The sequence below is a fragment of the Megascapheus bottae genome, chromosome 16, assembly GCF_031878675.1.
Source record: "Megascapheus bottae isolate mThoBot1 chromosome 16, mThoBot2.hap1, whole genome shotgun sequence".
NCBI classification, from domain to species: Eukaryota; Metazoa; Chordata; class Mammalia; order Rodentia; family Geomyidae; genus Megascapheus; species Megascapheus bottae.
Genome location: NC_143524.1, coordinates 42,527,609 through 42,552,217, shown reverse-complemented (window position 1 = coordinate 42,552,217; position 24,609 = coordinate 42,527,609). Strand labels below are relative to the sequence as shown.

The window sequence follows — 24,609 nt, the reverse complement described above, 5'->3', positions numbered from 1 at the left end:
CCTAGAATACTGAGAAAAATCTTACGTAGTTTACTTTAGATGACTGCAGGGAGTTTCCATTTCAAAACACCTTTTTTTTTTTTTTTTAAGGTTAAGCTGCATATAAGAGATTGTTTTTTTTTTCTTACAGATACTGCTGTAATACTTGAGAAAAATAACCATGTATACTAAGAGCATTTAGGACAAATACAGAAATGTTCCAGGGAACTCATTCAGTTTAAACTGAGCAAGCATATAGTCGTTTAGAGACTGTTTAGACAAATTGCTGATCTCTAGTCTTTGAGGAGATTAAGAAATAATGCTAGAAATGGGACAAAGGATTTGTTTTTAAAATAAAAATACTTTGGGACTAAAGATGTAGCATGGTGGCAGAGCACATCGCATGAGGCACTAGGTTTAATCACCAGCACCATAAAAAGAAAGAAAAAAGTTTAGGGAAAGGCTTTCCATTTGGGAAGAAACCTTCCATGTCTCACAGAGATAGGTCTAATTTTTTTTTTGTGGGGGTAGGGGTCAGGGGGTCATGGGTCTTGAACTCAGCCTGGGCACTGTCCCTGAGCTCTGCAGCTCAAGGCTACCACTCTACCCCTTGAGCCAGGCCCCACTTCCCATTTTCTTGAGGTTAATTGGAGATAAGAGTCTAGGGTCCTTTTGTGCCCAGGCTGGCTTTGAACCTTATCCTCAAATCTCAGCCGCCTGCGTAACTAGGATTAGAGGCGTGAGCCATCCCCCGGCTAGTTTTTTGTTGTTGTTGTTTTGTTTTTTCGGAGTGCCATATAAGTTTGTTTTGATGGAACAAATAATTTAAGCCTTACTGTTTAGAGAAAAATAGCTTAGATTAGAAGGGAATTAGACGATGGAAAAAGTCAGAGTGAATGGGCTAAACATATTCCTAATATTGTATGTAGTTTAACTCAAATATTTAGTATCAGTTGTGTGTAAAAATCCTACTAAGAGTCCTGAGAAGAGAACAGAACAGTCACTGCCCTCTGGAAACTGGTTAGTTGGAAGAAATTGACAAGTGATTATAGGTTATAGATTACGTTAAAGAGACCAGAGTGATACTTTTTAAACAAATATCAGGTGTATCATTTGTCTGCATAAAATTCTTCTTTGCTCATCATCCCATGCATAATTCTTATAAGTGAGATATAATTTACATTATCATAAGACTCAACCTTGTACAATTCATTGTTGCTTAATATCCTCATAAGACTTTGCACCCATTACCACTGTCAAATTGTAGATCATTTCCGTTATCTTAATAATATCCTGTACCCATTTGTACTCCTTGTTTTACTTTTTGTTTCGCTTTCCTTAGTACGTTTTCCCTATCATGTACATTACATACAAATATATAGTATGTGGCTTTTGACTCTGGCTTCTTTCTGTAGGGCTTGGTAGTTTATTCCTTTCTTCCAGAGCTCTGTACATGCTCTACAGAATGGAATACTTCCATAATTGTGCTGCTCACTCATTCTGCTTCAGATCTGTTTTTCTCATATGTTAACTCATAGGTGTCAAGCATGCTCTTACATTAGGATTTTTATTTTTATTCTACCATGCATCTATCTTTCCTCCTTTTTTACTCCCTACCTCCCTGTGGGGGCCCCCCCTACCTCTTCTTTCTTTCTGTCCTGGGGCTTGAATTTAGGGCACTGTTCTTAATTTTTCAAGGCTAGTGCTCTACCACTTGAGTCACAGGACCGCATCTGGCCTTTTCTGTGTATGAGGTACCAAAGAATTGAACCCAGGAATTCTTGCATGCTAGGCAAGCCCTCTACCACTAGGCCACGCTCCTGGCCCCAGCCATGTGTCTTTCTAACCACTGCGATTTTTTTACTCATATGTCATGGTCTTATTGAGGTCTTTCTTGACAATTCCATTTAAAAATGATACCTGCTTTATCTTTACTTCCTATTACATCCTGTCTTTTTCTGCCTTTTCTCCCTTCCATATATCAGACTGGCACAATCCAAGCTGAATTTTAACAATAGGTATTTGGCAACATAAATAGAATAAAATGGATGCGTTAGGGGGCTAAAATTACTCCAGAATTTAAGATGATAGGAGTTGAGACCTTAGATTGGGAAAGTTACAGTGGAAACGAAGGTGTATGTAGTCAACATTACTGAGCATTTATTAAATACTAAATATGGTGCTACTTAATTTTTTTTAATATTTTTTTATTTTAATGTATTGAGGGGCTACAGTTATATTTGCCAGATAGAAGGTGCATTACTTCTCACACATTGATAAACCTTATGTTTTTGTCCCCATTTTCTTCCCCCCACCCTCTCCCCTCATTTTTCCCTTCCTATTTCACATAAACAAGTAAGCATCTATATAATATACCAGGTAACAAAGTGGGATACTGTAACAATATGAGATTAACCAAAGGGGTGCTAGTTATTTATATAACTCCTGCCTGAAGCTCATGACCTAATATACTTTAGTTAGGAAAATCATCTGAAGTGCTTTTTTCAAAATTCCCATGAATCCTATATTGATAAGGGCTTGTCAAAATTATCAGTGAAGCCAGCCTCACATTTGTAATCCTAGTTTCTCAGGAGGCTGGTACCTGCGGCTCACTGTTCAAAGCCAGCCTAGGCAGAAAAGTCTGTGACTCTTACTTCCAATTAGCCACAAAAAGCTGGATGTGGAGCTGAGGCTCAAGTGGTAAAGCACCCAACCTTACATACAAATGCTCAGCGATAGCACCTAGGCCCAGAATTCAAGCCCTAGGACCAACAAAGAAAACAAAACAAAGAATTATCAGTGAAGACGAGGTGGTTTTTTTTTTTTTTTTTTTTGGTCAGGTGATAATTTAATTATCTTATTTTGTTTTTAATAATTAAATCATACAATGTAGCATACTGTAATCACCCACTTTCAGTTTTTTCTTATTGTGTACAATTCATTCTTAACATCTGTCTGATTTTTTTAAATATATTTTTTATTGTAATTAATAGAAGGGTTACATGATATTTGCCAGATAAATGGTGTCTTAATTCCCACACATTGATACCCTTTCACATGTCATGGTCCCCATTACGAGGTGGTATTTTAGAAGAGCTTTCTGCAGTGACGGAAATGTTTTGTCTTGTGGCTTTGGGGCACTTGCTATTGATTTTATAGTTGTGCTTTTTTCTTTTAATGCTTGAACTTGGGGGCTGCACTTGCTAGGCAGATGCTCTACCACTAAGTCACACCTCCATCCCTGAATTTTATTTTTATTTTTTTTTTTATCTTTTTTTTATTTTTATTTTTTTGCCAGTCCTGGGCTTGAGCTCAGGGCCTGAGCACTGTCCTTGGACTTTCTCAAGGCTAGAGCTCTACCTCTTGGCTTTTATCTATGTATGTGGTACCGAGAAATCGAACCCGGGTCTTCATGCATGCTAGGCAAGCACTTTAACCACTAGGCCAAACTCCTGGCCCCTGACTTTTTATTTTTATGAAATAGCTACATGTTGCTAGTGGCTACAGTGTACATTTACTGAGTACTAAGATAGATAGATATCTAAGAAATTAGTCATATCACAATGTGACATAGGTTTGTTAATAGAACTATATGTTATAAAACTTATAATTTACCCTTTATCTTATCTTACAACTCTCATGTCAGTGCATATTAAAGAGAGTTAGTGAGAGAATGATAAGACAGAAGTTAAAGAGACATGTTTTAAATTTTCATCTCTGAATGTTAGAGGTTTGTAGTAGTCTCATTGACACAGGAAAATAAATTAAAATAGTGTGATACTAACCTCCTTTTATTTTCCTTCTAGGTTGCTGTGTGTAACTTGGCTTCCTTGGCCCTGAATATGTATGTCACACCAGAACACACCTATGACTTTAAGAAATTGGCTGAAGTCACTAAAGTCATTGTTCGCAACTTGAATAAAATTATTGACATAAACTACTACCCTATTCCAGAGGTATGAATAGATTTCTGACTTCGTCAATAATTATTGAAATCCAAGATGGATTTCAAAGTCCGAAAGTCCTAATGTGAATGGTTGATATTGGAATGAAAGGCAGAGATCTTGCATGGCCAGGTCTGGTGGTACATACCTATAGTTCAGAACTTAGGAAGCTGAGGGGGGAGGATCCTGAGTTTCCAAGCCAGCCTGAGTAATCAGGTAATACCCTGCCTTGTGAAACAAGCGAAGAGGTGATAGTGTTGAATGTTGTTTTTTTGTTTTCAATGATGTTTTCTTTTTTTTCTTTCTAAATCTTTTGGCACAAAGGCAAGCTTATCAAATAAACGCCACCGCCCCATTGGAATTGGGGTGCAAGGTCTGGCAGATGCATTTATCCTGATGAGATATCCTTTTGAGAGTCCAGAAGCTCAGCTATTAAATAAGCAAATTTTTGAAACTATTTATTATGGAGCTCTAGAAGCCAGTTGTGACCTAGCCAAGGAGTATGGCCCGTATGAAACCTATGAAGGCTCTCCAGTAAGCAAAGGAGTAAGTACATGAATGAAATTTCTTCTTTTCTGTGAGCACCTATACTGGGCCAAATGACCCACTTCTCAGGAGATGGTCACGTCCTAATCCCTGGAATCTGTGAGTATTTATTGGTTCAAGAAAGAGTCTTTGCAGTTGCAGTGAAGGATCCTAAACAAATCATGTTGGATTATTCGGGAGAGCCCTAAGTCTTATGACAGCTGCCTTGTGAGTGGGACTGAGGAAAAAAGGAAGCAAAAGGATCCTGAAGGCAGAGATTGGAGTGATAGAGACATAAGCCCCAGAATGCTAAGGGCCATGGCAACTAAAAGAAACAAGGGCCAGAATCTCTGGAGGGAACATGGCCCTCTCAACATGAAGGTTTTGAGCTTATGTCTTCCAGAAGCTAGAGAATACATTTTTTTGTTACTTTAACTATCAAAGGTATTTTGTTACTCTAGACATAGGAAACTTAAGTACCTTTTTCCTCCAGAATGAAAAGGATACTTAATTTTCATCTCTTATATTAATAACTAGTCATTGCTAAGAGAACTAAAGAGGAATGCTACCTGTGTTTTCTATTACTAAATTTAGTGGATTAAAATAATACACACAGGCCAGGTGCAAACTCATGCTTGTAATCCTAGAGTTATCTTAAAGGATTGCCTTTGTCAGTAGTGTGATTCTCTTCCGCGTAAAGTTTTAGTATCAACATTTGTGCTTATATTTAGGAATTTTCATTTGTCATTGCTTGAAATTAGGTGTTTTTGCCTAAGTAAACAGTCAAAGGATTTGAAGTAAATACCAAGGTTAGAATATATATATATATATATATATATATATATATATATATACTGGGGGGGTAATGTATAGAGGGGTTACAGTTATAGTCTCCAGATAGTTGGTGCATTACTTCTCACACATTGATACCCCCTCTCATGTTTTGGTTCCCATTTCCCTCCCCCCCATCTTGTTTTCCCCCTTTCCCTTTCCTATTTCAAATAAACAAATAAACATATATAGAGTATACCAGGCAACAAAGTCAGATACACTAACAATATGAGATTAACCATGGTAGAATATATTTTTATTATAAAAATATCTCATCGACATACTTTCATGAATGTTAAGATTTCCTGGTTTGTAGATGTCATATGGATAAGAAGACTGAGGGGGGATTTAGGAAAGAGATCTTAACAAGTTTTCTTAGCCTATGTGTTAGTTTAGCCAGGAAAATCTCAATCTTGTGATTCTTCTTTTTTTTTTTGCCTGTCTTTGGGGCTTGAATTCAGGGGCTGGCACTGTCCTTGGATACTTTTTGCTGAAGGCTAGAGCTCTGCCACTTGAACCACAGTGCTACTTCCAGCTTTTTCTGATTATGTGGTGCTGAGAAATAGAACCCAGGGCTTAATGCATGTTAGGCAAGCACTCTACCACTAGACTTTGCTCCCAGCCTCTCTTGTGATTCTTTTATGTAGGTTGACTAGAAGACAGCATTTGTTGGGATGTGGGGTCATGGCATGTTTGTTTGGTTTTTGTCATAGTTTTAAATTGCTGTAGAATGACATTATAAGTTTGGGCTCTTTATCTCTTAGATTCTTCAGTATGATATGTGGAACGTTACTCCTACTGATCTATGGGACTGGAAACTTCTCAAGGAGAAGATTGCAAAGTAAGTAAAGTTATCATTAGGTTAGGAGGACATGGATTTTTCTGGCTCTTCCAAAGTTAGATATATCATTGTAAATTCTGAAACAGCGTTTCTTTCTCTTCCTTGCTCCCCCTTTCCCTGTTCCCTCATTCCCTCACTCCCTTTCCCTGTTCCCCCATTCCCTCGCTCCATCTTTCTTTGTCCTCCTCCCCTCCCTCTCTCTCTGTCTTTCTCTTTCTCTCTTTCTGGGCTTGAACCAAGGTCCTAGGTGCTGTCCCTGAGTTTTCAGATCAAAGTTAGCGCTACCATTTGAGCTATAGCCCTACTTCCAATTTGAGCTACAGCCCTATTTCCAGCTGTGTGTGTGTGTGTGTGTGTGTGTGTGTGTGTGTGTGTGTGTGTGTGTGTGTGTGTGTGTGTGTGTGTGTGTGTGTGGTGAATTGAAGATGAGAGTCTCACAGACTTTCCAGCTGTGTGTGTGTGGTGAATTGAAGATTAGAGTCTCACAGACTTTCCTGCCTAGGCTGCCTTTGAACTGTGATCCTCAGATCTCAGCCTCCTGAGTAGCTAGGATTATAGGTGTGACCCATTGGTGCCTGGTTTAGATTCCAGTTTTTTAAAAATGGTTTTTACTCTTATTCATTCACAGTTTTATACTTATTTTATTTACAAATAAATTTGCTTTTAATTGATGGTTATAGGAATAAGTTAGAGATTTTGAAAGAGTAATGGAGGAGAGAAATATTAAGAAATGCAATCTTTGGGCCTAAGGACATATCTCAGTGATGTGTGCTTGCCAACGGTATGCAAAACCTTGGATTCAAATTCCAGTCCTCCTAACTCCCAAAATGAGTCACTGTAAGCCTTTCAAACTAGTGAGCAGAAGTGATTTGGGCCAAGTACTGGTGGCTCACACCTGTAATCCTAGCTGCTCAGGAGGCTAAGATCTGAGGATCACAGTTCAAAATGAGCTCAGGCAGAAAAGTCTATGAGGTTCTTACCTTCAACTAACCCACCAAAAAACCAGAAGTAGAGCTGTGGCTCAAAGTGATAGAGTAAAAAAAAAATCATTTGGGGCTCGGTGGACTGAATAAATAAAGTTGTTTTTGTTTTCTTGTCTTCCTGAGTTTGTCACTTATGGATAATGTAGATGCAGGTTTTTTAGTTTGAAGAAGGAAGCAGCAGTGTTAGGGGGGAAAAAAGCAATAGAAAACATACACATGGAGAAGAAAAATCAAAACTTTATCAGTACCACCTGTCCCAGAACACCTTGGTAACAGTCATCCTTGACACTTCTGAGTGTATGTGCATGTATGTATAACATGCAAATTCATCTTAACAAAACTGGTCATGTACTACGTACATTTGGTTTTGTTAGAATCTTTGTTGTTGCTTGAAATACTATGGTTTAGAGTTTATTTTAATGTACATTTCTTTTAATTTAACATTAATGTATGACTTTTTTTGGTTGTACTAGCGTTTGAACTTAAGACCACTCCACTAACTCATTAAAATTAATATATGAATTCATATTCATTGATAAGTTCAAATTCAAAATTAAAACAGAAAGTAAAAACCTTTCTTTATTCTTCTGACAACTACTTGCCCCCAAAACAAAATCTTGACTTTTTCCTGCAATAACCTTTGTTAATGGTGTGCATATTTTTTTTATATCTTGTTCAGTATATGTGCAGATAGGGACAGACACATATAATTTTGTCATGGAAATGTGATCAAATGAGATATTCTGCAACTTTGTATTTAGTGTTTTATTTTAGAGACCTTTCTTTTTAGTACATGAAAGTCTACTTAATGCTTTTAATAATTGTGGACAATTGCCCAAATGCCTACAGCTTCAGCTGTTCAGGGCCCAGTTTGAATATACCATTTCTGACTTGCACAGCATTTTCCTGTCTATAAATAGATGCTGCAATTTCACAAAGAAGGGCTTAAGTACATGGAGAAAACTGATGTAGAAAGTGGTAGAGGGAGGTCTAGAGGCCAGGTATACAGACTTCATCAGGATCTGAGGCTCCATGCTAAGTCCTACATGAATCCATGGGTGTAGATGAGTGTAGAATGTTCTGAGAACCTGAAGACCAAGGCATAATATGTACAAATTCCTATATTTGACACTGGTACTTTTTGCCTGCCTGGCCATATAAAAGCATTAGAGTTGATGTCTCTTAGATTAAGCTTTGAAGACTTCTCAAGGATGTTACATAGTATATTCTTCATTAAATACTTTTTTTTTTTTAAGTTAATGCTTCGGGCCTTAATACAGTTTAAAAAATAACATTAGCCAGGGGCCAGTGGCTCCTGACTGTAATCCTAGCTACGTAGGAAGCCAAGTTCTGAGAATCACCATTTGGAGCCAGACTGGGCAGGAAAGTCCATGAGACTTACTCCAGTTAACTGCCAAAAAAAACCAGGAGTGGAGCTGTGGTTTAAATAGTAAAGTGTTAGCCTTGAATGAAAAAGCTCAGAATAGTGCCTAAGCCCTGAATTCAAGTTCCAGGACCAGCACACATGCATGCACACACATACACGCAAATGTTAACCTTCTACCTTAACATTTAACTTTTAATTGGCAGTATAAGGAGTTGGGACTATACTTTGAGCAACATTTTCCCCTTTCACAGGATAATGACTGATTCAAGCCACTTTTACATCATTGTATTTTTTACATCATGGCCTAACATGATGATCATACGGGTTCTAGAAAAGAATGAGGAGTACCAGATGTGGTACATGCCAATCATGCTAATTATGGTTTTGTTGGGTTTTTTTAACTTTATGTTTTGTCTTTTGTGCTGGGTAATGGAGCTTGAACGCAGGGCCTATCCCTTAGCATTTTTTGTTGTTGTTTAAGGCTAGTTCTTTACCAATTTAGTCACAGCTTTATTTTCAGTTGTTTGTTTTGCGGTCAAGCCCCAGTACTGCCCAAACAAACAAACCAAAAAATATAAAACAAGGTTTTGGTAGCACATTTGCCTAGGAAGCGCAAGGCCCGAGATTCAATTTCTAGTACCGCAAAGAAAAAAAAAAAGAGAAAAGAATGAATATACCTTGATACAAGTGGACAACTCTTCAGTCCTGATTTGTGTTTCCTGAGTGCCATAGTGCAAGTTAGGACATTATAAGAATTGCCAGCAGTAAAAACTGTTAATTCTAAGAATCACACTTTTAAGACAGGTGAGCAACAGAGTCATCCCTTCTGTGGAGCTGCATCCCTATAGACCTATAAGAGTGTAATTGAAAAGTCAGCATGTAAGCCAAATGCATGTGTATGCTATGTCTGACATCTGTATATATTACAGTGACTTTAAGTAGCTTCCTTCCTGTAAGATTGTAGTTTCAACATGAGCATCTAAGAATCTCTTTTTTCTTTAGGTATGGTGTAAGAAATAGCCTGCTTCTTGCCCCAATGCCTACTGCTTCAACTGCGCAGATCCTGGGGAATAATGAGTCCATTGAACCTTACACCAGTAACATCTATACTCGCAGAGTCTTGTCAGGAGAATTTCAGGTGAGACATTCACAGGCAGATTTAAAGAAAGGTATTTGAAAAGTTTGAGATCAACAGTGAATGCTCACTTATATTGAATATGCTTCTTTTTCTTAGTTTGGAGGCAAAACTTTGATGTAGTCCTCTTTTCTCTTTAATATTATGCTATATTATTTCAGGAAAGGCTAGACATTAAATACTTGATATCTACTAAAATAAAGAATGTTTAAGAGTTGACTGTGAAAGTAACTTATTGATATTACAGTGGACATTGACATTTTGTCTAAGTGTTAATGGTCATGGGGTTATGTGCTGCAACATCATATATTAAAATTGGGTTGCTGAAGATGTGTATAGAAGCATCAGCCTGGTACATTAGCATGTACCTGTAACCCAGTACTCATTAGGCTGATGCAGGGAAGATTGCAAGCTTAAGGCCAACTGGTTTTTACAGCAAGACCTGGGTTGTTATATTTTTTGTTTGTTTGTTTAATCTTTTGCCAGTCCTGGGGCTTGAATTCATGACCTGAGCACTTCCCTTGGGCTTCTTTTGCTCAAGGCTAGCACTCTTATCACTTGAGCCATAGTGCCACTTCCGTGTTTTTCTATTTATGTGGCAATGAGGAATTGAACCCAGGGCTCCATGCATGCTGGGCAAGCATTTTACCACTAAGCCACATTCCCAGCCTTATTATGCTTTTTAAATAATACATTTCAAGATGATGATGATGATGATGATGATGATGGTGATGATTTGTGGTATTGGGGATTGAACAGAGGGCCCCATGCATGCTAGACAAGGCAGAACTTTACCGCATTAGCTATGCCTCCAGCCCTTTTACTTTGTATTTTGATTTTGGAATAGGACCTTACTGCTGTCTTGCTCGTGTTGGTCTTAAACTAGATCCTCCTGCCTCTGCTTCCAAGTAGCTAGGGTTGCAGGTGTGTGCTATTATACCCAGCTTAGATATCAAATTGTTAAAGGAATATAAATTTCATGTGTTAAGATGGACTTCTTAATTTTGTGAAAAGTAGAATTTACCAAGCAGTTCAATGTTAAAAAATTCATCAGTCATCTTACTTACTCTGATCTCTATGCCTGTGATTCTTTGTAGGCTGTCATTGTTTCTTTTTTTCCATATATTTTTTTTTTGTAATTAATGGAAGGGTTACATTATATTCGCCAGATAGAAGGGGCATTACTTCACAAACATTGATATACTTTCTCATGTTTTGGTCCCCATTTCCCTCTCCCCAGGCTGTCATTGTTTCTTATTCTTCACGTTTTCTGCTTTTCCATTCAGATTGTAAATCCTCACTTACTGAAAGATCTTACTGAACGGGGCTTGTGGAATGAAGAGATGAAAAACCAGATTATTGCTTGCAATGGCTCCATCCAGGTACAGAATGAAAAATAAGTGGCTCTTCAGAAGTCAAGTTGAACGTAGTTTCACCTCTCTTCTCCCAGGCAACGAAAAGAAAAATTCCCATTTGTTGTGGTCATATAGACTGCTTATGTAGCTGTGTTAGTTCTGCATTGTTGTACTAAGATTGTACACATCTTTATATATCTGATTCTCTTGTTTGTTCAGTAAAGCATTAGTTCCTAAATTTTCTGTATACTTGAGAAATTTTAAAAATTCTGTAGCTGTTGTCACACCCCTTGCTAGTAAAATAAGAATGTCTGGTAGAAACAGGTTAAAGATTCTTTATGTGGTTCCAAAATGCTTGAAAACTTGGGAAACACTATTTTTTTTTTTTTTTTTTTTGCCAGTCTTGGAGCTTCAACTCAGGACCTGGGTACTGTCCCTGAGCTTCTTTTGCTCAGGCTTGTTTTGCAAGGCTAGTGTTCTACTACTTGAGCCATAGCACCACCTCCTGCCTTTTCTGTTTATTTGGTACTGAGGAATTGAATCCAGGGCTTTGTGCATGCTAGGCAAGCACTCTACCACATGTCACATTCTCAGCCTGAAACACTATTTTTTTTTTAAGTCTAAAGTTAGCATTAATCTTAAAAAGCAAGATACTTGGAAGCTCAGAAGACAGTCACAAAATGTTGTTTAATAAAATTTTCAGTTAAGAATCAAAAAACATTTAATTGAAGGTAGAAATCTAAGTATCAGTCAGTTTGGCAACATTAAAGAATCCTATAACATTTTAATTTTTCATGGCAGAAACTAGTTGTTTTAAGGCAGATTAACTCTAGATCTAAGAAACCTGACTTATTTAGACTCCAAGTGGAGTTTATGGGTTTGTAACTTACTTGTCTCATTGCCTCTTGATTATGTCCCTGTAAATTATAGTCTTGGTTATTTATGTTTTCTGTCAAACCCAAGGATCATTTATTACTGTTTTTCTCTGACTTTTCCTTCCTACGTATCTCTAGAATAATGGCCATTTTGGCCATATACCAATTAAAGATGGATACTTAAGTATTTAGATGGGTGATTAATTAGAGGGTTTTGTTGACTTAACAAGGGTATTATTCTGTTAGTCATGTTTGTTTCTTTAGGGTAGAATAATAATTTGTTTCTTCCTTTTCAGAGCATACCAGAAATTCCTGATGATCTGAAACAACTTTATAAGACTGTGTGGGAAATCTCTCAGAAAACTGTTCTCAAGATGGCAGCTGAGAGAGGTGCTTTCATTGATCAAAGTCAGTCTTTGAACATCCATATTGCTGAACCTAACTATGGCAAACTCACTAGTATGCACTTCTACGGCTGGAAGCAGGTTGGTAGAAGTTAAGAACAGCGTAATTGTTGGCATGGGATGAAATGTTTTGGTGTTTTCTTTTTTAGTAGTGGGATTTGACCTCAGAGTCTCATAAGCCAGTCCACTAGCTCAGGAACAGTTTTTGTTGTTGTTCTTGTTTTTAATCGTAGCTACCTATTAAATACTACCATCTAGAAATCCTTGTACTTCAAATCAACTTGTATTAAAATCCATGTTTTTTTGTATCAGTTCTTGTTTTGAATATTTATATTTCTTTTTGGATTATTTCATTTTAGGTTTGAAAACTTGGAGTTACTACTTAAGATCCTCCCATTTCCTTTATTGTCCCTGCAATTACTTACCAAATTGTATTGGTTATTCTTTGTATATTTCTTGAATGTTTTCCCCTTTCCTTGCTGTTATTCTTAGCTGATCTCTTTGTATTGTTTCAAACCACCTGTACTCTGCTGCTATTCCTACACAAATGCTTTGCCCAAGTCAACCCATATTCAGAATTATCCATGTTTTACCATTTTATCTACAGTGTAAAATCCATTTGTAAATTCCTATGAATCTGTATTATATTCTTATTTCTTGGCAATGTGATATTTTTTTTTTTTTTGCCAGTCCTGGGCTTGAGCTCAGGGCCTGAGCCCTGTCCTTGGACTTGGGTAGAGCTCTACCACTTGAGCCTCAGCACCATTTTTTCTATGTATGTGGTACTGAGGAATTGAACTCAGGTCTTCATACATGCTAGGCAAGCAGTCTATCATTAGGCCGAACTCCCAGCCCCTCTTTCTTTTTTTTTTTTTTTTTGTACTAGCCCTGGGCTTGAACTCAGAGCCTAGGTGCTGTTCTGGAGTTTTTTGCTCAAGGCTAATGATCTACCACTTGAGCCAGAGCTCTACTTCTAGCTTTTATTTGTTGCCAGATTTCACCAGAAACTGCTTGCCTAGTGAGATTAACAGCAACAAATGAAGGACAGAATTATTAGCTATTTTACAGGCTAATTGGAAATAAGAATCTCATGGAGTGAGATAGTGATTTAGTAAGGTTGCTTCAAACCACTCAGCCTCCAGAGTAACTAGGATAACAAATATGAGCCACCAATGCCTGGCAATATGGTGGATTTTTTTTTTTTTTTTTTGGTTGTGGGACTTGAACTCTGGGCCTAGGCATTGACCCTGAGTTCTTCAGCTTAGGGCTGTCCCCCTACTCCTTGACCCATAGAGCCACTTCTGATTTCCTGGTGGTTAATTGGAGATAAAACTCTCATGAACTTTAGAGCTCAGACTGGCTTTGAACTGCGATCTTCAGATTTCAGTTTCTTGGGTAGGATTATAGGCGTGAGCCACCGTGCCCAATTTATGATGGATTTTTATGTATAACCAGATATTTGTTTCCTTATATAACATATTTTCCTTGAGCTGCTAGTGTGCCAGTACCGAGATACTGAACAGAAGATGATGATCCTTATCCTTAAATTATTTATAGTCTGTTTTATAGACGCTTATTTTGGCTCTATAAGTAGTTAGAATCTAAGGCAGATGTCTTTGGCAAAACTGGAAGTCTTATCCATAAAAGTAAATATGACTGAGTAAAAATATTTTAGAGTACTTCCTAGAGGAGATAGAATTACAAGTTAAAAAAACATTTTTTATAATATTAAGTAGTTGAACAAAAGAATTTTAATTCAACATGCCAGTTTTGGGGTATAATGAATTTAATGATTTAAAGTTATTATTTTTTTATTTTCTTTGCCAGTCCTGGGGCTTTAACACAGGGCCTGAACACTCTCCTTGGGCTTTCCTCAAGGCTAGCACTCTACCACTTGAGCCACAGCACCACTTCCGGCTTTTTCTATGTATGTGATACCGAGGAATCAAACCTGGGTCTTTGTGTGTGCTAGGCAAGCACTCTACCGCTAGTCCGAAATCCCAGTTCTAATTTATTTATTTTTTTTTTTTGGTGGGGGAGTGGGTCATGGGGTTTGAACTCAGCCTGGGCGCTGTCCCTGAGCTCTTCAGCTCAAGGCTACTGCCCTACCCTGGAGCCAAGCCCCACTTCCATTTTCTAGAGGTTAATTGGAGATAAAAGTCTCAAGTCCTTTTGTGCCCGGGCTGGTTTTGAACCTTGATCCTCAGATCTCAGCCTCCTGAGTAGCTAGGATTACAAGTGTGAGCTACCGCTGGCTCCAATTTAAAATTTTAATATAGTTATATCAAGAGGTTTCAGTTCCATAAGTCAGGTTATGAGTGCAGTGCATCTTGACCAGTGCTACTAGAATTTCAAATTTAGGAGTTTAACCTGGTTTATGAGAATATTTTTAAATTAATGTTTTAACATACATGGGAATGTATTTTAAACATGGATCTTGAATGTCTGGTGTTCTTGCAGAGTTCCTCCTAATAGTTGTATTTACTTCCCTTACAGGGTTTAAAGACTGGGATGTATTATTTAAGGACAAGACCTGCGGCTAACCCAATCCAATTCACTTTAAATAAAGAAAAGCTGAGAGAGAAGGAAAAGACATCAAAAGAGGAAGAAGAGAAGGAGAGGAACACAGCAGCCATGGTGTGCTCTTTGGAGAATAGAGATGAGTGTCTGATGTGTGGATCCTGAGGAAAGGCTGAAAAGAGACCAGCACATCGTCAGAGCAGACCCACTTGAGTCAGTATAGATAGACAGAGTAGATTTGCTCAAAATGGTAAGGCTTTGATGGACTCCATTGCAACAGAAGTAGCGACTGTATAGTAGTTACTGTATAGTGTGAAGACTTTTTTTTTTGTTTTTTGTTGTTTTTTTTTTTAAATCAGAAACACCAAAACGCTATTTTGGGAATCAAAAGTAGAGTTTTAAGGTTGCAAAAGAAGTCATCATGGAAATAGGAAGTGATTTAGTAAGGTTTTTATCAACCCTTCTACCCTTCCTTTTCTGATGATTTCATTTTGGATAAGGACACTCACTGATGGAATTTTGCTGCTTTGGCTGGTTTCCTGGACTCAAAACTCACTGATAACCCATGAGAACCATGAATAAGGAATCAAGTTCTATAGGTCATTCTGAAATAAAGACAAACGTTTCTAAATGATTGTGTAATGATCATTTTTGTTACTTTCATACACAGGTCATATTTGAAAAAAATTTCTCTAAAAATTAGGGAAGTTTTTTTTAGATACTGACTAGATGTTGGCTGTATGTCCTTTTCCTCCTCTGCACCCCTACAGATTTACTGTTTGACCCATTTTTACATGTATAATTCAATGTACTTAGTACATTCACGATCTTGTATGCCCATCAGCACTATCCATAACTTTTAAATCTTTCCAAATAGAAACAGAAGTCATCAAAACATTAAAACTGCTGGGTACCAGTAGGTTACACTTGTAATCCGGGCACAAAAGTCTGTAAGACTCTTGATCTCCAATAAACTACTCAGAAATGGCACTCTGGCTCAGGTGGTAGATTGCTAGCCATAAATACAAAGAAATTCAGGGTAGCATCTAGGCCCTGAGTTCCAGCTCCAGGACAGGCAAAAAAAGCAAAACAAAACAGAAACTCATTACAGTTCCATCATTCTCTTCTCAGACAGGTAGCCGAGCTCAAATGCTACGACCCCTGCTCCTGCCATCTCTACCCCTATGACCTCATGAGTTCACTTTGGTTAGTTGACAGAGAAAGAAGTCAGTGGTTTTAAGCAGTGTATAGGTAATAGCTCCCTTCTAGAGATGAAAGGAAGCTATAGAAGTCTTTTTTTAGCCTCAAGGCTAATACTCTGCCACTTGAGCAGCAGCGCCATTTTCAACTTTTTCTGTGGTACTGAGGAATTGAAACCAGGGCTTTGTGCATGCTAGGTGAGCACTCTACCACTTGGCTATGCTCCTTGCCCCCTCCTTTTTTTGTTTCTTAAAACGACACAGGTTCTCACTTACTATCTAGGCTGGCTCTGAACTTGGCTCAGAAGGTCTCTTGAGTAGTTGAGACAACACACTGTCCTGACAAGGGTAGATCGTCCTAGCTATCAAAGGAACAATGTACTGATAGATGTGAGTTGGAGTCAGACTTGTGTTTGGATCCCAGACTAGGGCCTGTCTGGTCTTTGAGTCCAATGGGAACCAGTGTAGGACCTTATGTGTATGCCTGAGGTCAGTCCAGAGGTTTCATAGTTCTGACAAGGGTATTGGGCTCATATTGGGCTTCACAGAAAGACCTTGTTGGGAGTGTCTGTCAGATTGGGGTCCTGGGAAAGAACTAACCTGTTTGTGTGAACTAAACGGGCCACCCTGGGTCAGCCTGACCTGTATGTCTGTCAGATTTGTAATCTCAAGCCAGGCCTCTGTCTGTATTTAGGAGTTTCTGGATTATAGAACCTAACCCAGTTCTTGAATTAGAAAACTCAAGGCTAACAGGCATATTTGGCCACACTGAGCTTCATGTCTAATCATAGGCTGAATTTGGGAGAAACAGCCCTAGGTAAGGGCTTGAACTATCTGCTTCACACTAATATTCAGGACAGGTTGTAGTCGGACCTCTGTGTACCTAGTAAAGCTATACACATTCGTGTGTGTGTGTGTGTGTGTGTGTGTGTGTGTGTGTGTTGGTTGTGGGGCTTAAACTTGGGCCTGGGTGCTGTCCTGAGCTCTTCAGCTCAAGGTTAGTGTTCTACCACTTGAGCCACAGCACCAATTCCGGTTTTCTAGTGGTTAATTGGTGGTAAGAGTCTGACAGACTTTAGTGCTTGGGCTGGCTTTGAACTACAATCCTCAAATCTCATCCTCCTGAGTAGCTAGGATTAGAGGCATGAGCCACTGGCGCCTAGTCATATTCACATGTTAATTTGGGTTTTCTCAGGAATCAGGACAGGAAAATAAGGATAAGTAAGAACAAGCAGTTTTATTATTGGATTAAAGACAGAAATTTCTGATAATTCATTTCTGAGCAACAGTGGCTCTGCTGTTGAGCCAATAATATCAGAAAATTCCAGCCTGTCTCAGTACTGCTTGTTTAGTTCTTATTTCTGGAAGTCACAGCCCCAACTTCTTTACCCTGTCAATTTCCTCTCTCCTCTGGTGTCTGGTAATGTCTGCAATACCTTTCCAATTTCCTGGGGTGGTTCCTTCCCACAGAGCACCTTTCCTACATGTTGCCGGATCTCCCTAGTCCTCACCCCATAAATGAGTGGGTTTAGGGTTCCGGGCAGCAGCAAATAGATGGCACTGAGTAGATTCTGGACATCCTGTGACACAGTCTTGGCAACTCGGAAGACAATAGAAGTAGAAAGACCCGAGAGGTAAATGGTAAGGATGACCAGTAAGTGGGAGCCGCAGGTGTGCAAGGCCTTGGCTCGGGCACCCCCAGAGGAGATCCGGAAGGCGGCATAGATGATCCGAGTGTAGGAAGCTCCCAGCAGGACCAGGTCAAAAGTCACAGTGATGAGCCGCATCGCCAGTCCCAGCTGGTTGTTGAAGGTCAGGTCTCCACAAGCTATGCTCAGCAGAGCAATGTACTCACAGGTGAAGTGTCGAATCACAGCTGTCCGGCAGAATCGAGCTCGTGCAGTAAGCGCCACCAAGGGTGCTGCCACTCCCAGGCTCCGTGTCAGGGCAAAGATGGCCAGGAGGCCCAGCAGGCCGGAAGTCATTAGGTCAGAGTAGCGGAGTGGGTGGCAGATGGCCACATAGCGGTCCAGGGCCATGGCCAGCAGGAGATTGTAATCCAGAAGGAGGGTGAAGTAGATAAAGAACATCTGGGCCAGGCAGCCAGGCAGCGAAATGGGATTCTCGTAATGCACGAAGCCTTCTAGCATTTTGGGCATCACAGCGGTGGCAGCACAAATGTTCACAGCCAGGAGCAGAGCAATGAGTACATACATGGGTTGGTGCAGACTCCGCTGAGCCACCACCGTGTAGATGACCAGAGCATTGGCGGTGATGATGGTCCCGTAGAGGAAGGTGAGAGGCAGGACCAAGAGGACCCTCCAGTGTTGTAGTCCGGGGAAACCCACCAGGAAGAAGTTGGTATAGGAGAGGTTGAAGACGCTGATGTTGCCATCCTCACCCATTAGCTTCAGTCCTGGGCTGGCACCAGGAATGAGGACCAGAGGCAGTTAGAATGAAATGGTTATTTTAGGGGCCTGAGGATTTCATGAAAATATGTCTGTCAGTCTGTCTGTCTGTTTATGTGTCTGTTACTTTGGAGCAGACTGTACAATGCGAGGTGTTATGGAAGGTACACAGATTTCCTTGTCCTCTAGGAAGTCATGTAAACTCAAGATCCTTTTTTAAGCTAGGATGTAGTACAGATACTTGATTGCTAAGTAGAAGGTAAGGAGAACATGTAAATATGTCATATGAAGGTGGGGAATTAAATAATGATGCCCAAAGATGACACAAGGAAGGTTGAAGACAGATTATTAGGAAGAGAAAATAGGAAGACCTTTTGATTCAAAGAGCTTGGGAAGGACAGCTGCATTGCTGGAGAGGACCCAGCCAGGAAGGACAGTCTCCCTGTATGTGCAGGCACACGGAAGCTAAGCTGGAGGAACATTGCTGAGGAAATTGGTCTTTCTGGACCAAAAGAAACCAGTTAGAGAGTCTAGTAAAGCCTTTTTTTAAGCCCCACTTGAATGGCTTTGTCCTCCTGCCTGGCCTCATCCTCAGTGTCCTTGGTGACCATCCTGCTGTCCTTTGAAGGTGGGTATGGGAGCTCATGCCCCTGGAGTACTCACTAGAGCTCCAAGCTCAGACACATGATTTATTGGAACATTGCTTGAGAGTAGGTAGATGAGGAATAGGAAGAAGATGGGGCTGGCCAAACATATAATTGGACATTAAGGACAGCTTTTTGCATAAGTAAACAAGAAGAGATGGAACGATATGTAATTCAGCAATGCAGACCTATCTTACCCAGATTCACAGGAAGCACAGTTTGATGCCATGACCGAAATACAAATGCACAGCTAATGTTTATTGGACATTGAGTGTACATCTGGAAACATCCGAGATGTTTCTGTATATTATCTTAAAAAATTCTCATTTTATGGGACAAAGGAAAGGTTCAGTCCAGATTAAGATTTGATGGCAGTTAGAGAGCAGAGTAGGATTTGAGCCCAGGGAATCACTCCAAAGTAACTGATCTTCTAGCAATTTCAGAATGACAATGTGTTCTGCTTTACTTAACACTTGCTGGGTTGTAGGATTGGAAGGCTGAAATATCAGGCCATTTTATCTGTATTAATATTAGCAACACTAAAAGATTAGAGATACCTTATAAACACTAGGACAATTTGGATGTTTCCAAATCTTTTCTCATTTTCAGTATTTTCTCCTTTTCACTAGTTTTGGATATATTGTCTTTGAGAATCACTGTTTATTTGTTACCATAGCCACCTTCTGAAGACTCTGGGGCAAAAGCTCACATCTAGCTCACATTCACACTACAAGGAGAACACAAAAGGACACGGACTCAGAATCCCAACACTCACTTGGGATGTATGTCTGGAAGCCTTAGAGCTTTGATTTAGAAAGCAGAACATAGATTTGGAGAGATGTATTTTTGTTGTGGGAAGGTGGTAACAATTCTTATAGTTGAGTCTGTGGAAGACCTTCCGAGAGGAAAGTGAAATGGGAGCAGAGTGAGGTAAGGAGAGAGGTGTATAGAAGAGGAAGGCATATGCTGGGCTCTGGTGGCTCAGCCTGTAACCCTAGTTACTCAGGATGCCGAGATCTGAGGATCACAGTTTGAAGTCAGCCCACACAGGAAAGTCAGTGAGACTCATCTCTCCAACTAATCACCAGAAAACAGAAAGTGGTGCTGTGGCTCAAAGTGATAGAGTACTAGCCTTGAGCAAAAGAGCTCAAGGACAGTACCCAGGCCCTGAGTTGTAGCCCCACACTTGTTGGCAGAATAAATTGATCATTGCAAGTGACAAAAAAATAAGGGAAGCCAGGGAGCTGTGCTCAAGTGGTAGAATGCTAGGTTTGAGTAAAATATCTCAGAGAAAGCGCCTATGCCCTGAGTTCAAACAGGACTGGCACACACACACACACACACACACACACACACACACACACACACACACACACACAGAGGCTCATGTAAAGGAAGAAAAGAAGGGAGGAAGTTAGAATGAGAACCAGTAGCCAACAGTGCTGGAAACCAGCATTTGGTTCACACCAGCATATAAAGATATTTGGGTATGTAAGAGGCCTCGTGGTATAAGAACTTAGTGACTCATAGGGAGGGAGTTGAAGGCAGGAAGCTAAATTACAGTTTTTTTTTTTAAAAAAAGGTTAGTTTTGCTCAGCAGAAGCGTGGGATAATGAGTCTCCTCCTTGTGAAAGTCACAGCCCCAGAGAAGAAGCTCAGTCCTGTCCTGTCCCCACGAGCCACTCAGCTACGCTGATCCTCTTCTTTCTGTTCTAGGGGAGATGCCTTTTCTCTGCCTTTAGAAGATCTCCCACATTTCACTTCTTTCCCTTCAGTTTATGAAAAAGTTCCAGTCTCTGTTGCAGAAAGTGAACTCTTTCTTAACTTTATAGCCTTTCAGAACCCAAGCTTTCTCCTCACTTTTAAAGCCAAGCTCTTGGAATGCCTTTCCCATGCTATCATTACGGGCTTCCTTATCTCTCTCCTCACCCCCAGATTGAAAGTGGGGATCATCCCTGCCCCCAGTGTCTGGATGACAGCCTAATGCAGAATAGGGATACTCAAAGAGTACTATATTAGCCAGGTACAATGCCTCAAGTCACCCAAGCTATTTTGAAGATAAAGATCAAGGTGTCCATGGTTTGAAGCCAGCCCTGAGGAAGACACTTTTTAGACTCCATCTTAACTATTGGCTAGGTACAGTAGCACCCTCTTGTCATCCCTAGCGCCATAGGAAAGCACAAGTAATAAGATCACAGCCTCAGTGACCCTGGTTATAAAGCAACATATGGAATAACTCCACTGGTTATTTCAGAAATAATGAATATAAAAAGAGGCTGCAAGAATGGCTTTGCAAGCTTGAGGCCCCCAGCTCAATCCCCAGCACTATGAAATTAAAAAAAATGTTGAAAAAAATTAACAAGTTCCCAAAGTGATCTTACTAGACCCTTACAACCTGTGGAGGCTGAATGAATGAATGAAAAGCCAAACCTATTGGGGACCCGAAATTGCCAGTGACATGCTCAATTTCCCTTAGCAAGGAGAGCCACACCTCAACTGTAGTCTTCTCAGACTACTTTCTCTATAACTCTCCAGATCCCCAATAAATACAGCACTGGCTAGGCTTGCAGGAATTCCTCATGTCAGGAGGACATGGAGAGGTAGCATGTCTTGAGTACTTACTACAGATCAGACATGTTCCAAGTGTTTTCCATAGATTGAATGGCCCATGGTAACTCTGAGAAAACAATTCTCCTTACTATCCCAGTAGATGAGGACACCAAGGTTTAGAAAGGTTGTATCATTCAAATACCATAAGGTATTGAGGGATTTGACTGGATAGGAACCTAATTTTGGTAAAGGGTGGAATTGGGTCCAGTCTCTGGTTTACTTCCCTCCAAATACCCTGTGGATCTCTTCTCTTCTCACCGTGGCAGCCTGTGGTGGTTTTGGACTGGTTTGCTGTCTGCTGGAGCTTCTGTTCTGCTGTCTCTATAGAGGTAAAGTCTAGGGTCACTGCCCAGCGCCAAGGCTGACGCTTGAGGCTGAGCAGAGGAAGATTATTAAACCTATGGCTCCAAGGAAATGGGGAAGGAAATTCCCAGAGGAGAGTCATATCCAGGGACTCAAAGGATGAAACAAGGGGAGCCTCAGAAGAATCTGTTGTCCCTCTTTGTTGGGAGATTTAGCACACACACACACACACACACACACACACACACACACACACACACACACACACATATGCATTAGGGGGGATTATGGAGCTTAAACTAGGCCTGGGCACTGTCTCTGAGCTCTTAAGCTCAGGTTGCCACCATACACTTGAGCCAAGCCCCATTTCCCATTTTCTAGAGGTTAATTGGAGTTAAGAGTCTCAAGGTCCTTTTGTGCTCGGGCTGGCTTTGAACCTTGATCCTCAGATTTCAGCCTCCTTGAGTAGCTACGATTGTAGGCGTGAGCCACTGCACCCAGCTTGCATATATTTTTTTGAGACTTCAAAGATTGTAGTTAAAACACATTAATTTCACAAATGAAGACTCTCCTGTGATATTTCCACATATAAACATATTATGTATTGATTATGACCATCTACCCTTTCCTATGCTTTAACCCTTTCTCCTTTTCTCTTCTTACCCCAGACTGCTAGAATATCTACCTATCTATCTATCTATCTATCTATCTATCTATCTATCTATCTATCTATCTATCTATATACCTCTACCTATTTTTTTTTTTGCCAGTCCTGGACTTGAGCTCAGGGCCTGAGCACTGTCCTTGGACTTTCTCAAGGCTAGAGCTCTACCACTTGAGCCTCAGCACCACTTCTGGGTTTTTTCTATGTATGTGTACCGAGGAATCAAACCCGGGTCTTCATGCATGCTAGGCAAGCACTTTAACCACTAGGCCAAACTCCCGGCCCCTCTACCTATCTTTTTTGCTGAAGAGTATTTGTCATTTGTTGGGTTTGCAGTTAGGGACAGTGCTCCAGGCAGATGCTGGTGGCTCATGACTAAAATCTTACCTACTCTGAAGCTGAGATTTGAGGATCTAGGTTTAAAGCCAACTCACACAGAAAAGTCCATGACACTCCATCTCCAATTAACCATCAACAGTCAAGGACAGAGGCGTGGCTTAACTGGTAAAGCATCAACTGTGAACAAAAATGCTCAGCAAGGGTACAAGAGCTTGAGTTAAAGCAGTTAAGGCCTTGGTACTAGCATGAAAAACAACAACAATAACAAACCCCAAACAAGGACACTGTGTGTATTCTTGTATATATATTTTTTGAAGCTCATGTGTCTGAGATTTGCAAGACATGCATATTTTCAATCTTATTAGATAATGACAGATCATACAAAGTGGCTATAATAATTTATAGTATCATCAATAATATAAGGAGAGCATCATTGACATCTCCAGGGTAACTGATACTTTATATATAATATATACAAAACACATCATATATAGTATATATTATATGTATATAAAATATATATCCAAGTCTATTATGTCAGCATGACAGGTATGGTGAATATACAGTATGAATAGACAGATATTTAGACACCTAGATATCTGTATGTGAGAGGTTTGAGATAACTACACAATCTTATTTTTTATTTTCTATTGTATTTTATTTTTGTCAGTCGTGGGGCTTGAACTCTGGGTTTGGGCACTGAACTCTTCAGCTCAAGACTAGGGCTCTCCCATTTGAGCCTCAGTGTCACTTCCACATACTTCTTGAAATGCTACATCTTTTGCCTATTTTGTTATCGTCTATTTTTCTCTTATTGGTTTGTAGTTGCTCTTTATATATTCTGCATACCAGTTCTTCATTAGTTAAAATTATTGAAGCTATCTTTCCCAAATTTGTGGCTTGCCTTTGATCTCCCCCACCACCCTTTTTGGTGATCATGGGGCTTGAACTCTGGGCTTGGGCTCTGCCCTTGAGCTCTTCAGCTCAAGGATACCACCCTACCCCTTGAGACACAGCACCACTTCTGGTTTTCTGGTGATTCATTGGAGATAAGAGTCTCATGGACTTTAGTGCCTGGCTGGCTTTGAACCATGATCCTCTGATCTCAGCCTCCTGAGTAGCTAGGATTATGGGCGTGAACCACAGGCACTTGGCTCCCCTCCTCATTTTTATTTTTTATTTATTTTGGTGTAAGTGCTGGAGAAGGAACCCAGCCCAGGCTGTGCAGGCCTGTGACCACTACTGAGCTATATATCATCAGTCATCAGCTTTGCACTTTTGTAGCATGTTTTTTTTTCTTCCAAAGATAGGATCTTGCTATATAGCCCAGGCTGGCCTCTAGCTCCTGAGCATCCTATCTCAGCATCCTGGAGGCTGGACTTACAGGTGGAGAACACCACACCCAGCTTTGTGGTATTTTTTGGTATTTTGTGTTATTTTTGTGTCAAATTACATTAAATTTGAACAAATTACAAAGTAGTCCCTTCGATAGCCTGCACTTCCAGTGGCTCCCAGTTGCTCGTGAGATGCCTTTGTACAGCTTAGTGCATAAAACCAACTACCTAAAAATGGCAAAGTAATTTTAGTAATTTCTAGTCAAATATATATCACTTTTTCTCCTTTCCTTTATAAAATTTTGGTGGACTTTTAATAATATTTTTTA

The 24,609-nt window shown here is 39.9% G+C and overlaps 2 protein-coding genes across 2 annotated transcripts in view; one reads left to right on the top strand and one right to left on the bottom strand.

Annotated features, from left to right (window-relative positions):
• The window catches only part of Rrm1 (ribonucleotide reductase catalytic subunit M1), a 37,225-nt gene extending 21,815 nt beyond the window's left edge, over positions 1-15,410 (top strand). The window contains exons 13-19 of the mRNA XM_090348300.1: positions 3,786-3,935; positions 4,248-4,469; positions 6,044-6,120; positions 9,493-9,628; positions 10,912-11,007; positions 12,152-12,340; positions 14,756-15,410. Coding sequence (XP_090204426.1) covers positions 3,786-3,935; positions 4,248-4,469; positions 6,044-6,120; positions 9,493-9,628; positions 10,912-11,007; positions 12,152-12,340; positions 14,756-14,944 — 1,059 coding nt within the window. The 3' untranslated portion in view covers positions 14,945-15,410. The remainder of the gene's footprint in view (positions 1-3,785; positions 3,936-4,247; positions 4,470-6,043; positions 6,121-9,492; positions 9,629-10,911; positions 11,008-12,151; positions 12,341-14,755) is intronic.
• A 1,953-nt stretch (positions 15,411-17,363) lies between these two features.
• LOC150053431 (olfactory receptor 52Z1-like) lies at positions 17,364-18,383 on the bottom strand. The gene has a single exon (XM_090348301.1). The coding sequence runs from the start codon at positions 18,381-18,383 to the stop codon at positions 17,364-17,366; it is 1,020 nt and encodes a 339-aa protein (XP_090204427.1).
• Between the last annotated feature and the right edge of the window lie 6,226 nt (positions 18,384-24,609).

What these genes read in the sequence shown, in the direction of transcription:
- LOC150053431 (XM_090348301.1), bottom strand. Translation starts at nt 18,383, where the DNA reads ATGGGTGAGGATGGCAACATCAGCGTCTTCAACCTCTCCTATACCAAC.